The 15,192-nt window shown below is 41.8% G+C and overlaps 2 protein-coding genes across 3 annotated transcripts; both read right to left on the bottom strand.

Moving 5' to 3' along the window:
- Nucleotides 1-143: 143 nt before the first annotated feature.
- Nucleotides 144-8,323, bottom strand: znf628 (zinc finger protein 628). The gene is made up of 9 exons (XM_030157890.1): nt 8,197-8,323; nt 7,228-7,787; nt 6,416-6,488; nt 5,377-6,315; nt 4,243-4,413; nt 3,813-4,146; nt 3,547-3,701; nt 2,675-2,917; nt 144-2,545 (listed from the first exon to the last, which is right to left on the bottom strand). Exons 2-9 carry the CDS (start codon nt 7,614-7,616, stop codon nt 524-526), a joined length of 4,326 nt encoding a protein of 1,441 aa, XP_030013750.1. The 5' UTR covers nt 7,617-7,787; nt 8,197-8,323; the 3' UTR covers nt 144-523.
- Nucleotides 8,324-8,611: 288 nt separating this feature from the next.
- Nucleotides 8,612-14,878, bottom strand: il11a (interleukin 11a). 2 transcript variants are annotated; one of them, XM_030157938.1, is made up of 6 exons: nt 14,539-14,878; nt 14,469-14,508; nt 13,537-13,694; nt 10,643-10,738; nt 10,346-10,507; nt 8,612-10,226 (listed from the first exon to the last, which is right to left on the bottom strand). In XM_030157938.1, the coding sequence occupies exons 2-6, from the start codon at nt 14,473-14,475 to the stop codon at nt 10,044-10,046; spliced, it is 606 nt and encodes a 201-aa protein (XP_030013798.1). In that variant the 5' UTR covers nt 14,476-14,508; nt 14,539-14,878; the 3' UTR covers nt 8,612-10,043. The 2 variants fall into 2 exon arrangements, with proteins under 2 accessions (XP_030013798.1, XP_030013797.1); XM_030157937.1 differs by having other exon boundaries at nt 14,469-14,878.
- Between the last annotated feature and the right edge of the window lie 314 nt (nt 14,879-15,192).

Below are 15,192 nucleotides of genomic sequence, written 5' to 3'. Positions count from 1 at the left end.
TACAATGGGTTTCATATCTAATGTACATATATTTATATTGTACGTTTTCACTTCGTACATGTACATTAGATGCATAGAAATTCAATACATGTACATATATTACTATTGTGTAGGGGTACAATAAAGACTCATGAAACCCAAAACTGTATTATCAGATTTATTAATAATTACCTATTTTTTTCTGTCAACATTTTGAAGAAAATGTCCATGTACATTTATTCACAAAAAAGTATTTACTTAATAAACAAACTGCCAGTGACAGTATAATTTAAACTAATATATTAAGGAATATTCCAACATCTATGTACAGCCTAGTTATTAAATGTATAACATTTCTATAATATGTGGCACCATGGCATTACAACACAGTACTTGTCTAACTGCATGTTTTCTCTGTTCCAAGAGACCTCAAACTGACTAAAGTGCTAACACGCTGAGCACACAAATAGTGAGGCATTCAGTGACAGTTTCTTTTTCTTCTCTCATTAACATACACACGTTTCAGTTACTTTAGGTACAGTACCTACTGAGAGTTAGGTATAGATCCATTTTGTAGTATGTCTTCAGTTTGGATTTCTGTAGTGGCTGTAGAGTGGTGTTCCTTTACAGTCTTTTCCTTTATCTCTCCATTTTCACAATGGACATCGCTACCGTGTGAGATTTCTCCATCCTCTCCTCTCTCTATTCTTCCTTCTCTTAAACTACTGGTGCTGACCTCAATTATGACAATTTCCTCCCCTCCTTCAAGTCGAAAGATACCTTCCATGGCTCCTCCACGCTCAGTAACTCTACCAGCTGCACCATTGCAACCTTCCCCTTCTTCCCCCATCATTTCACCTTCACCTTCAATCAGAGCTATCATCTGCATACCCTCCTCGGCTTCATGTTCTATCTTGGTCTCACCCCCTAGTTCAAATACTACTTCCTGTCTATTGAGGGGTATTAAACCAGGGGCTGATGTACATGAAAGCTGCAGACCGTTGTCTTGCCCTTGGTTGAAAGGAGCATTAGAAGAAGTGGTGTCCTGCGCCTCAGTGTGGAAATGAAGCACATATGACTCCCTCTCACTGCTGTCCTCACCCGTCTGCTGCTCACCCTGCTTCTCTGCACCCCAGTTGTGCAGAAGTGACATCATCCTGCCCTTATCCTCACCCTTTTCACCTTCACCCTGCCCATCTGTTTTAAACTGCAGCACGAGTGACTTCCCCTCCCCTCCCACGCCTCCATCCACAGCTTCACCTGATGCATCCCCTTCAAACTGTAACACGTATGACTCCCCACCCTCCCCGATGTTCACCCCCTCCTTGGCTGGTCCTTCATTATCAAAGCATAAAACAAACTGCTTTCCTGTTACAGTTTTCTGTGTCCTCATTTCCCCTAAATTAGCATGAGCTTTCACTTCAAGGTCAGCCGAGATAGGAGTAGAAACTGATACTGTGGCCTCCGTGGTGGCTGGTGTAACCATGGTAACAGCTGATGGTAGTCCTGAGGTAACCACAGTGCCAGAAGATGAAGGAGTGGACAGAGAAGTGCAAGAGGTGGAGAGAGGACTATAAGATACAGTGGATACAGATGACAGTGATGTTTCTGTGGTTGTGTTAGCAGCAGTAATAGTTGGTGTGACACTGGTTAAATTACAGTTGGTCACAGACACAGCTCCACCTGCAGTTTGACTGACAGTTTGAGCTGTTTCACATTTCTGCAGAGCAGCTTTGGGTTTGCGTCCTCGTCTACCACGTGCTGTCCTTGTGCTTTTCCCTAATATGGGCTTGGTCAGTAGGGAGTTGGCTGAGAGTGTGTGTGGTGGGGTAACAACAGGTGTTTTTGCATTGGTATGGTTGTTGGTGACTATGATCCTCGTGTGCTGCTGCTGTTGTTGCTGCGACACAGCCTGAAACTGTGGTATTTGAGTCTGTGTTTGGTTTAGAACAGGCTGGAGTGCCTGGATGGTCTGAAGGACTGGGAGGGTTTGAGGCTCCGTAGCCAGTGGAGGGTTGTTTGCTGTTGGGACGAGGATCAAGTTTGACTGGCTGCCGTTGTTGGACGGGCACTGAAGAAGGAGGAAGTTTTGAGGCTGGGACGGAGGTGGTGGCGGAGGAGGAGGTGGAGGGGTGGGCATCGGGGATGACAGAGGAATGAGCTGCAGGCCGCTGGCTGTCTGAATCATAAAGTAGTTCTGTGAGGTGTTGGGGGGAATATTAAGGGCTGGCTGGGACACAATCAGGCTGCCACTGTTTCCTGAGGCTTCCAGGGTGATGGGGTTGAGCAGGGTTGTGGTAGTCGTTACTCCCCCAACACTTGCTTTCACTGCAATTCCTTCCTTGCTTCCACCACCAGGGGATGGGAGAGGAACACTGTTACCATGGGTTCGGATGTGCCTCTGTAAGTAGGAGTGCATGACAAACTCCTTCGAGCAGTATGGGCATTTGAAGTCCTTACGGGAGGAGTGTGTGCGGAGGTGGAGCTGGAGGTTTGAGGAGTGTGTAAAGCTTTTATTGCAGTGTGTGCACTGAAAGGGTCTCTCACCAGAATGAGTGCGTTCATGCTGCTCATAAAGAAATGACAAGAGATATATGGAAAGGGAGAGAAATACAGAGAAAACAGTTAAACAGGTCTCTTAAACAAAACATTCTTAAATGAATTAGTATGTGATGCCTGTAAATGCAGCACTAACCTGCTTGAGATTTGAAGTTTGGGAGAATGACTTTGAGCAGATGGAGCAAGTATGAGGCCGCAGACCAGAGTGCATCTGACTGTGTCTCCGCAGGCAGCTGGTGTTCTTGAAAGACTTGCCACACTCCTTACACACATATGGCCTCTCACCTGTGTGCTGCCGCAAGTGATACTGGTAGTGTGAGCTCCATTTGAAAGTGAGAGGACAATGAGGGCACTGGAATGCCCGCACTCCTGTATGTACCTGTAATGTGCAAGTGGAATATTTTATTTAAGTTCACCTATTTTCATACTGTAAGAAACCTGAAAAAAGACTCCATATTGATTCATAATTTTATTCCAGTGTGATTTGTTATATAAAGAAATTCAAGGACTTCTTTAAAACACATTTACATTCATTTTGAAATTTTAACTGAAGAGCAGTTTTCAGTTTAGGTGTCATGACGGCTTAGGTGCATAATAGAGCACAACTGGCTCCAAATTATTAGTGATGCCTTAAAGGCAGATCATCAAACTCTGTTCATTCTGTACAGACATTTTTGGCTTTACACTATGCCCAGAGTATTTACATGATTACAAGTACTTTTATGAAGCACTTCAGTGTCAAAAGCATTAAAACATCTGAATTACAAAGTTATGAGAAGCCCATGATATATAGGATATATATTTGCATTCTCAGTGCACTTCATTGCATTTTGCATTAACTTGTATTATTTTGCACATGTCTGATGGGAAATGTGAAGAGCCTGGCTCCCTGCAAGGAGTGTTTAGTTTTTAAGAGTCATAAATCATAAAATTCAGCACCCACATGGTAGACCTCTCATTTGGGAACCAAACTCATGTAATTTCTTGTAAAAGAAGAGAGGGCCTTACCCTCTGGTGGATAGAGAGCAGAGAGGACCTCTTGAAACTCTTTCCACACTCAGTGCAGCGGTAGGGCCTTTCCCCAGTGTGATCTCTCATGTGGTACTTCAGCCCTGATGAACCTTTGAAGGCCTTTCCACATTCTGAACAGCGGTATGGCCTCTCTGTATTAGTGTAGAGGGCAACATTTGTGAATACAATAAAGTTTTGAAATTGTAAAAATAGAAATGGGGAAATACTGTTTTGCTGCATTCCTGTTTTGGAGATGTGTTTACCTCCACCATGTGCGCTCTTGCTGGCTCCTGTTTTTTTGGGGGGTTTGGTTGGTTTGGCTGGCTGTTCTTCTTGCTCCTCACTCACTGCAATGATATCAACATGGATCTCTCTTTGGCCTTCCTGCTGCTTGTCAGCCTGGCTGGGAGAAGAGGGCAGGGGGAGAGACAGGGAAAGGGATGGAGGGCAGACTATCTCGGCCTCTGCCTCAGCCAGGAGGCGTTGCTCAGGGGTGTGGGAGTGCTGGTGGGTGAGTAGCGAGGAGAGAAGGGGGAAGGAACGGTCGCAGGCAGAGCAACTGAACTGGGAACGAGACTGCGATGAGAGTGAGTGCATCTAGAAAACACAGACAATGATGATTACTTGATCAATCTAATGTTACTTTTAAAGGGCAATGCGCCCAGCTGCTTAACAAATTTGTCAAATTCTTACTAGTGACACATGTCTATTGAGGCCTCCACTGGTCTTGAAGCTCTTATTGCAGTAGCCACATGACAGCCCTGCCCATGTGGTTCTGGCCTCTGGCTGAACAGTCTCAGAGCTCTGAGTCACCTCGGTGAAGCTCTGCAGAAGGTCAAACTGGGCCTGGGTGGTGCCCACATTCTTGTGAACAAACCAAAGGAAGAATACATATCAAAACATATCTTAAGATGTATTTCCTGCAGAAATATAAACAGATGATAGTTTGTCAGTGCGTTCTTTCCATCTAAAAGGTACTAAGGTCTTAATTAAATTTGTACTTGAAAATGTACAAAAATACTCTGCATGGACCTGCTTCACACCAAAAGCCCATCACCATCAAAATAGTAGTTAAACACAAAATATTGCCATTGACAAGAATAATACAATCTAAATACTATATACTGAATATTTGTGTCTTTTCATTGTGTATGTCCTGTTGATCTTATAAGTTAGTAGTTCCAACTTTTTTTGTCTGGTGTAAACAAGTACCCCTGTACTGATTCTCTAAATTCTACTCAGATTATATTTTTTGTATAAATTGTTAACCTCATAATTCAGCCTCTTATTTATATATTTAACTATTTTATTTATGTTAACTTAACCCGTTTCCTTTACCTGTTGCTTACTATATGAGACTTGTACAAAATATGCAGATAAACTTCCAACTTCTCTGCTTTTTAGGAAACTTCTTTTTATATACTCTGTCATAACATGTGGTGTTTAATGTCAACTGCCTGTTGTTTTATATTTACTAAAGCTCAGCATTAGATTACTTTGTGATCAGGTTTGGTTGTTTTTCCTGCAAGGCAAGTGTTCATACCTCTGTTTGTAATGTGCTGCAGAGGGGTTTATGTTTAGATATTGATGTGGGTCACACAGATACTGGTATTGATAGAAAGCTGCTGTTTATATTATAGACTGTTTCAGTTTGATATGTTCTTGTGTAGTATTATAGAAAATTGAGATTGTGATACATAGAAATGCATTGAAAATTGTTGACAGTTGAATCTTAATCATGTCATGTAACCTCTGAGGATTGACTAATCTGCTGTATTAGTTCTCTGCAGGAAGTTTCCCAGGTTGGGAATCTTTGTTGTAACTTACTGTGTTGCCACTGTCTGCCCCTTCTGTCAGCCCAAGGAGCACCTCTGCTGTGTTCCCATTTTCAGGCACAGTGGTTGTCTCCACAACCTCCTCAAAATCAGCCAGTAGGTGACCAGCTCCCACCAACCCGTCCCCAACCTCCATTCCTGCTCCTGGCGCAGCTTCCACACTGGCCCCATGCTCCCCTGGAGCCATATGGATGGACTGGTGCTCCTCTAAATCAGTTCGTGTGCCAAAAGTGTGGCTGCAGCTGCCACAGCTGTAGAGAAGCACGCTGGCCCCAGTGTCTGTGCTCAGGTGAACTTCTGTCCCGATGGCCCTGGATGCACAAACATCCTCCCCAGAGGGTGTGAGGGTGAGCTGGGGGAGAAGGTTTGGATTCTGGTTGGTTGAGGTGGTCGACAAGAACACCTCCTCCATCCCCACCCCCACGCCATCAGTCCCTTCCTGGCTCACAAATCCCACCATGTCCGTCAACATGGACGATGTCACTTCCTCTGTGCCAACAACCACCTCCACTATCTCATTGCTTTCCCTTCCATCCTCAACCCTCTTGCCCTCCTTCCCTGCTGCATTGAGAGTAGAATGAGAGTTCCTATGCAGGGCCAGGTTTGATGAATGTGTAAAGCTGCGTCCGCACTCGGTGCAGACGTAGGGCCTCTCGCCTGTGTGTATCCTCATGTGCTGCCTCAGGTTGGTGGACTGAGTAAAAGATTTGTTACACACGGAGCATGTGTAAGGCTTGAGACCAAGATGGACATTCTTATGTCGCCGCAGACTGCTAGAGTTCTTAAAAGCCTTAGGGCAAGTATCACAGGGGTAGGGACACTCTCCAGTGTGCTGGCGCAGGTGATACTGGTAATGAGAACTCCATTTAAAGGTTAAGGGGCAATAGGGGCACAAGAAAGTACGCACTCCAGTATGGACACTCTGATGGACCTGAGGTAAAGAGAGACAGAGAAGTAAATACTGTCTGTTAACAAGCATTCCCTTCAACTAAGAAATGTCTTGTTTATGATGATTTTGTCTGGTATCTCACCTGAAGCAGAGACGAGCGTTTAAAGGCTTTGCCACAGTCCTGACATTTATATGGCTTCTCCCCTGAGTGAGACCTGCAAAACAAAAGAAACCATTTAGGATTTTTTTTTATGTGACATATACACACTAACCAATATTGATTTAAGACAGTTAAATGTATTAAGACCTATTTATGTACATACTGGCAAAAAAGCATGAAATATATGAAATTACAAAGTTTACAGAGCATTTTCTTGCTCAAATATGCACAAGACTTTATGTTCATTTTCTTCAACAGGCTGCAATTTAAGCAGTAAATGTGTTATTTTTTAATCCCCATCTTTTTGAACTTGTTGAAGTAAACTATTTTAAAAAACAGTTTGCATTTGTTAGTTATTCATTTTATATTGGTTTAATTTTTTTATTATTACAGCATAATAAACATTGTAATCAGAGCAAATTTGAAGTTCACATAAATTTATAAAGTAATGTTAATTTCATTATCCAATCCATTTTTAAGACCTCTCAAAATTTTAAGGCCTAAAATTAAGATTATTGGACCTGTGGAAACTCTGAATGCAACAAAAGTTTAATATTGTATTTAACTTGTAATAATATTGTCTTATGTTATGCCTTAAACTTATTGATGTCTGTTTCAAAGGCGATGCTTACTATGTTAATCTTCATGGTTCTGTGTTAAAATACTTTCTTCTATTCTATGGACACTGCTCTGTCATGAACATATACAGGACATTGTTGTAACAGTAATATTATAGCAGTTGTAAAGAGCTATTATACTGCTCAAACAAGAGTTCACACTTTTCTTATGGATACCGTTGGTGGTAGAGCAGAGCAGAGGACCCCTTAAAGGCCTTCGGGCAGAGGTTGCAGCGGTAGGGTCTCTCATTGTTGTGGCTTCGCTGGTGATGTGTCAGCCTGGACGACCACCTGAAGCTCTTGCCACAGTCCATACACTGGAACGGGTGGTCTGACTGCTCAGGTTGTTGCTGGGCTGGGTCTGACACCGAGGACGTCACCATGTCCAGAACCACCTCTTCTCCACTCTCCACGACTCCCTTGTCCCCTTCCACCAGCTCCCCCCTGTCTCTGTCATCATCACCATCCTCCCCTGAGCCCAGAAGGGATGGAAAAGGAGACAGGGAGGCGGTGGATTGAGATGGTAAGAGTTCTGCTTGGACCACCAAGGCCACTGAATTAGCCATGAGCTGAGGAAACTGGGAGTAGATGAGAGTATTCCTTGGAAGCAGGTGTGGATCAGATTTGGTGCCTTATCATGGTTTTTCTTTCACCTTTCCTTCATTCATCGTTCCTTCCTTGTCTTTGATAAATTCAACTCTGTCAGTCACATCATCTGTAGGTGCCTCAGGAAACATCTGACACGAGATTGACATAAATACAGTATTATAACTTTGTTACTCCCGCTAAGAATGCCCCTTTAAATTCCTCCCTCCTTCCTGTCTACTCAGCTCGTCCCCCCACACTGCTGTCTTTCCCCTGGCTGTCATTCCGTTTCTGGCCGTCCCCGCAGTGCGGTTTAATAGCAATGCACACACTGAGACTAAATATAAGTTACACATTAGGCCGCTTCATTAGTGCATCCTAAGTTAACCAGTCAGCTGTACGCGCAGACGGGTAGCATACACAGGTATTACCAGTTTTACAGTCAAAACAAAACAGTTACTGGCCTACATTTAAAGCTAATCTCGTCCCCATCAATGCAGAAAAGGTTTGTTAAATCGTTCGATATGGATGTGCAAGAATACTAATAAAAGCAGTACTCACCGCGCATCTTTAACTCATCTTAAAGCAATATTGTGCCCAATATGAAGAAAGGGACCTGGGTACCGCAGTGCTAATCCACACAACCTTAACAATAAACACAGCGCAAACTAACAGCAGTTCTCCACCCGATGCCGCCTTCTAAGAACGACGACGCTGATTGGCTGTTTGCTACAATTCATGAGCGACTACGATTGGACAGAAAACCGAGCAGAAAGATTGACGTTTTTAAACCCTTACTTAAAAATATTTCAAAACCCAACACTCGATAGATTGTACGCAAGCCTGAGTAATATACCCTGAAAATATTTAATTATCATACAGCTCACTTCCTTTTAAAGGGATTTCTGTTTTAACTGACGCACTGGCTTATGGGTAATGTAGTGTCTGAAACTAATACATTAGCTCCTCAAATCTGTTGTGCACATTCATTTATTTCAACAAGGCACATATTTCACATTGAGGCCAATCAGTGTGTGGAAGAGGCATCTTGATGTTACAACAATAATTTAAACATGATGATATAATTATAGTAAATAAGAATAAAAACTGTATAAAAGTACAAAAAGATAGGAGACTCGCTCCGCTGCAGCACAAAATAAATAGTTCCACCAAAGTACTTAAATAAATAGTCAATACTGTAACAAATACTAGGATAGGAATGGACAATTATAGTGATAAAATTAGCAAAGTATTCTACAATATACTGTAGAAAACAACATAATACACAAAAGCACTGTATACAATTTACAACAATTTACATTCCATTTATGTACACCTGTACAGAACATAGTGTCACAATACATAGTATTTTAAGGCTTTGGGTGTTTATCTAAATAATAATTTAAAAAAAACTAAACGTTTTCTATCCCAAAGCACAGGTTGAAAATCAGCCATCTCACTTATCCAAGAGGCTAATCCTAACAGGTTTGTGCAAAGAATCTAATCAGGTCCATCAGTGCTCAACAACAGGGCACATTCATACAACTTTACCACAATGTCTTAATATGCCTCTTCATGCACAATGTGAGAAACAGGCTTCGAAAATAGAAACTCTGTCTGTGGTACAAAAGAAAGTATTCACTTCTCTCCAGATACCATTCAGATGTTTACAGAAAAATACGATTTATATAAAGGCCATCAAATGATTTTTTTTTTTTTTTTAAATATGTGGCACATTTAACATTAACATTTTTAGAAGATTCTACTACGATCCTCTAAAATGTTTAAGGGCACTGTAAGTAAAAGATAGTGAAAACATTGGCTGGTTTACATGTATGCTACATCTACTGGAAGAATTATTGACTGAAGAAATACAAAAAGATTTAGTCTAAAAAAACCTTATCAGAGCTATTGGTTTATGAAGTGCTACTGTGTTTTTCTTGAAGATCAGTGAGACACAAGTCAAAAAGAAGGATAACAAAGATACGGGCAACTAAATTCACGTTAATACAGAAATAAAGAAGAGAGTGACACATTACAACGTCAAATAAATAGAATTAAATAAATTAGATAAAAACAGTCAATAAATAAATAAATACATAAATAACATGGCCGCGAACAAGGCCCTCAGGAACGAGTTTAGGAAATCATGACATGTTCATTGTAATTAAACTGGCAGTTTTTGTGGATGTGAATGTTAAATCTTGGTTGAAACTAGCTGCAGTGTAGCGCATCCCCATTGGCTTTGGTGGAAAGACACGTTCTTCAACACACATGTCACTGGCTGACATTTTGGCCTCTTTTTGGGATGCTCCTGTCTCAGTTCACACTAATGTGGTTCTGACTGCCCTTTGGCTGAGCGGCACATCATGCCTTCTCCCTTTCTGTGCAGCCGTACAGTTTCTGAATCATGATTGTACTACAGTAACTTTGGGCTTGAGGCTGATGAATGCTCTGTATGCCCAATCACAGAAGAGCTTGAAGTGTTGGAGAAGCTCATGAGTAGACTGAAGAACATCAAACTGATAGGGGAGATGAGGAGGGAGGGACGGGGTCGCCGGAGTCAACCTTGGTGCTTCAACTCTCAACATCTGTTAAATTAAGAAAGACAAACAGATTAGTCAACTCTTAAATTATAGTAGGTATTTTAATGTGATAGGAAATGTCTAAGGAAGTGACTAAATTTCTTAAAGTGAAATCTGCTTGTTACCTGACGGTGCAGCAGATTAATGAGAGATTTCATTTCTCTGATCATCTCCACCAGCTTTGGCAGTGCAGGGTGGTGGTGCTTCTTTGAGACCTTATTCAGCCACTCAAAGTGGTGCTCATACAGCTTCAGGTCAGCATGCAGTTGAGAGAGTGTGGGCTTCAGCTGGAAACAAAACAGACAGACTTTAGAGACTTAGCACGGGTGTGGCAAGATGTAACTGCGGATAGAAACAAACCAGCCCCTCTCCAACAACAAGCATGCACGCACGCACACACAGATACACTATCAGAGCATTACCTCAAGATTGTTGAGGTCATTGGCTGATCTGTTGCTCATTTCTGGCAGAGAGCTGAACCTGTGGGGCTCCACGTCTGAGTCAAAAGCATGCTCCCTCTGAAAGAGAAAACAAGACACAGAGCAGCCCATTAGTAATTTGCATCAGCGCAATTGTACTCATCCTGAGACAAGTCACGGCAACATGAGGAAAGTATTAGTCTAGCACTTCGATTGGATGACTGTTTGCTGTGCTTAGAGACAGTAGCTCTCACTGAGGGGAGTGTGGTCGATTGGGTCAGTGTGAGTTCACCCACATTCAGCCTCCCCAAATGTCAACAATAAGAGCAAATGACCTGAACCCACAGGATGTTTTCTACAGGGAGAGAGGATAACAACATAAGCAGTGACTAAGAAAGCTCCAAGTGGGACAGACAACACAGGGCTGTAGGGAAACTCCAGGGTCACAGCTATAAAAAGATGGAATGACGCAGTGCTGCTGCCCAGCTAGAGTTGTGTTGTAAACTTTGTCCAAAAAGCAGCTGTAGTGCTCATTGTGACCAGCAGAGGGGGATAAACAACCTGAGGGAAGCTTTATGGAATTCTACTTAACAAAGGCATCTGTGCTCATCAGTACTTCACTTTAGTGTTACAGATGTAGGCCTGATTCAGTAATGAATGAGGATAAATGGAGATGACTGATGTGGCATGCGTCATTTCCAATCAGTACAGGAACATAACAACATCATGATGAATAGTGCTGAGAAATGTTTTGTGTAAACAGGCACTGTATGCCTAATGCTTCCTTAAACTGTTATTCTGTTTTTCTTGTGGTACTGTTATGCTTCCAGTTGTTTGTGTTTATGTTTTAAGTGATGAATGTGCCGCATTGTCTGTTATGTCTCTCCATCAGCCATTCGTAAGAACTCACTTATGTTTGTGGTCCAATGTTTTGTCTCTTTTGCTTTTGTCTTCTCCCATCCCTTTTCTCCCCCCTCTCCTTCTCCTTCTCTCCCTCTCTCTCTCTCGTACCAGGTGCACAAGCACATGCAGTATAACGTGCACATGTGCATGCATGCACTCACATACACTACCGGCTTGTCATCTATTTGGCTCTCTGATCTCTTCATCTCTTGTGGTTTTTCCTCCATTTTTCTTAGCCTTTAATTCTCCCTCTTATCCTCCTTTTCTTGCTCTCTCCATCGTAGATCATGACCTCACCCGACACAACTTAGCATCAAGCTTTTTTTCTTCCTGAATGCAAATACTGGAATGTGATAAATCTTTTTGATTTTTATCAAGTCACTTTGCTGTGGCGACCAAAAGCAAAACACTAAACACCGCACCTACACAACCATGACTATTTACAGAACCCTCAATGCACACACAGCCACAAAAATGCATGCACACAAATGCATGCACACATATATTTCTACCCATACAGTATGCATACAAACACACACATGCACAATCACAGTCACACACATACACATCGGAAAACTTATATAGACCTGTGTGTTTATATACACACATTTCTCTCCTTTTAAAGCTTCAGTTTCATTGCTTTTTGCAGGGACTTTCCATGGATTCCCATTCTATTTATCTTTCCTAACTTTGTCCTCTCTTTGGTGGAATTCCACATAATAAGGAAAAAAAATAATAAAATAAATCTTCCATGTTACTGAACACTGTATAATACTGTCCCCAACACCCCTTGATAATACAGGTTTTTCACATCTGGAACCCAGGTTAGACTATTGCTACTGTGAAGACCTGCAAAGTTATATTAAAGCCAGTTCAGTCAACACAGAACACACACTCCCTTTGAGAACACTATCTACTGGCCAAAACTAGAGAGAGTATGTGGTTATTTTAGATTGTATCCCCTGAACAAAAGACTTTTAAGATTTGCATAATGCAAAAATAGACTCTACATCAGTCATGTGTAACCAAAGATTTATAGATATCATCCTGCTTTCTTTTCACCTGTTAAAACACTTTGTTACACTGTTACACTGATACACAATCACCAGCTTGGCAAAGTTCTCAAATCTGATTTTCCTACACACTTGACTGTCAACAGAATAGGATGTCTGTTCAGAATAGTTGGTACAACATGCAAAACATCCACATTTCTTAAGAGAAGAAAAAAACCTCCAATTCAATCCATTTTCCTACAGACTAGCCGCAGAACATAAACATGTTTCTGTGTAAACAAGCACATGATATACTTAGCTGTCATTTCACAGCTGGTAGTATATGTCTGACACCTCGGTCTTGGATGCACTGATGTGTTTCTCTATAATGATCTTGTCTAGAAATATCAAACAATCCCCTGTCTCTCATTAAAACTCTCATATTATGAGTGTTGTTGTTGTTGTTGTTGTTGTGAGAGCAGCCTCCTGAACTCTATAAAAATATAATTTTTCATTCCTCCCTTCATTCAACTCTATCATGCTGGTATCATTGCCAGTCAGGTGACCAGGCAGACCAGGAGGCTGCTGAGTCAGACTTCCCCCCCATGAATCCAATGTGGATTAAAAGTGAGATCACTCAGTCAAATCTCCCCTAAGGCTGATCTCTGTGGACTTCAGCCAGTCAGTCATCAATGAAAGCAGCTTAAGGCAGTCTGAAGTTCTGAGCAAACAAATGTAGTCCTGCTCAACAATGTTTCCTCAAACAGTGCATGACGCAAAGTTAGTGATGGTTGTAGTATGAAGTCACCTGAACTGAGAGGTAACATTCCAACCCAATTAGTGCAAGAGCAATTACAACAGCCTCTGGTGCAATGACCTGCATCCTCTTCTACCCTCACACTCCTATATCTTTCATCATAACACATGGGGTGATTTACTCATTAGCCTCCTCTCCAATCAATATGTGAGACTGCTAATGGGCATGACGGCATGTTCGCTTACCAGCAGTTCTTGGGTGAGCTTCATTAGATTTTTGGTCTGATTGGACAGTCTGTCCATGTCACTAGGCCTCCGATGAGGTACTGGAGAGGCAGACGTGAAAACAGGCAGCTGAGCCAATAGCAGCGAGAACAGGAGTGATGAGGAGGAGTCCAGAAGCACTGTAGGGGTAAAACAAAACGGAAGCAATTAGTGGAGAGGCGCTGTCATCTCGCCATAATGATAATGACCTCAGGCCATGGCTGTCAGCTCTAGGGGAAGATATTGCACCATAATATAAACAATAGTTCCAGACTTGGCAGAGGAGTCCTGAGGAGCTTCAGTGTCAGAGTCATGTTTTCACAAGCTGAATGCAAATCATTAAATCATTAAATGCCCGGCTTTGACACTGAATATCACCATCATTCCTTTACCATAAGCAACGCAATGAATGCCGCTGATTGTCACACCTGCAACTGGATAGGTACGTGAGCTGGTGGTATAAATTATATAGACCAAGCCAAGTCAACTCTCGAACAGTAAGCTTATTCATTCTTTTCCTTTCAAGTTCAAATACAAGGTAGACTAAGTATTAAAAGGGAACCACAGTGGTGTTGAAATGATGAATGCTTGATAATTACAGGTGAACCACAAGAATCACAGCCAAAATAACACTGCAGGAGCATCTGAGCTCCCTGTCCCTGTCTAACTTTTAACAGTTCACTTCTCATAATTCAAAATAAAGTTATTCAGCATATATTTTAGTCAGCCTAAATCGGTTAACCTGCACATAAGTAGATAAGTATAAGTTAAAAAAAAAAAAAAAGATTCATAGTCTGTAACGTATTATATCACTGAAATGTTAAAAGTAAAAAAATATATATATTTGGAATAAAATAAGCTGGAAAAGAAACGATGATGAACAACTTAAGTAAGACACTCATAGAATCACTTACATTTCATAATGACTCGGATCCGAGGGATAGGTAAAAAAAAAAAAAACCCAAAAAAAAAACAAAAAACAAAGCAAACAAACGTAGATAAATAAATAAATTAATAAATAAACTGAACTCCGGAAATTGTCACGTGCTCCGGTTTCTTCTTCGCGCTGTTCAGTCAGAGTGAGGAGGAAAGTTGTCAGGACGAGGGAGAATGAATGAGAGAGAGCAGAGTGATGACTGAAGCACTCAGTGAGGAGAGGAGAGGAGAGCGGAGGAGAAAAATCAATATCGTCAAACTTTGCTGTTGGAAGTAAAGTTTGAGATGAGTCCCTGTAGTCTGTATGGAGTACTGAAAGTAGAGACACTTAGATTGGAGAGAGGCAACAGAAATGCAGAGAGAGGGATGCGAGTGTGGTAAGTCCAATTTTTGCGCGCAGTGAAGTGTTTAGGCTTGTTTAAAACTTCCTTTATAAAGACGTCGGGCCTATGACACATCGGCAGTGACTCACTTCATTCATAAAAACACACACACACAGACACACGCTCCCTCTCTCTCCCTCTCTCTCCCTCTCCCTCTCTCTCTTTCCTTCTCCCCTCCCTGCTGCCCTGTCTCCCTTTGCGAAACTTTAAAAAAAAATGTTCCGTTGTTTTTTTTTTCTTTTTTCTTTCCTCTATCACTTTCTCCCGTCCTGTCCTGTTCCTATCTCCAGCACTTCCTCCGTCGCATCCCGCTACCTGC

This window comes from Sphaeramia orbicularis, chromosome 16, assembly GCF_902148855.1.
Source record: "Sphaeramia orbicularis chromosome 16, fSphaOr1.1, whole genome shotgun sequence".
NCBI classification, from domain to species: domain Eukaryota; kingdom Metazoa; phylum Chordata; class Actinopteri; order Kurtiformes; family Apogonidae; genus Sphaeramia; species Sphaeramia orbicularis.
The sequence above is the reverse complement of the archived record's forward strand: the minus strand, read 5'-3'. Positions and strand labels throughout refer to the sequence as shown.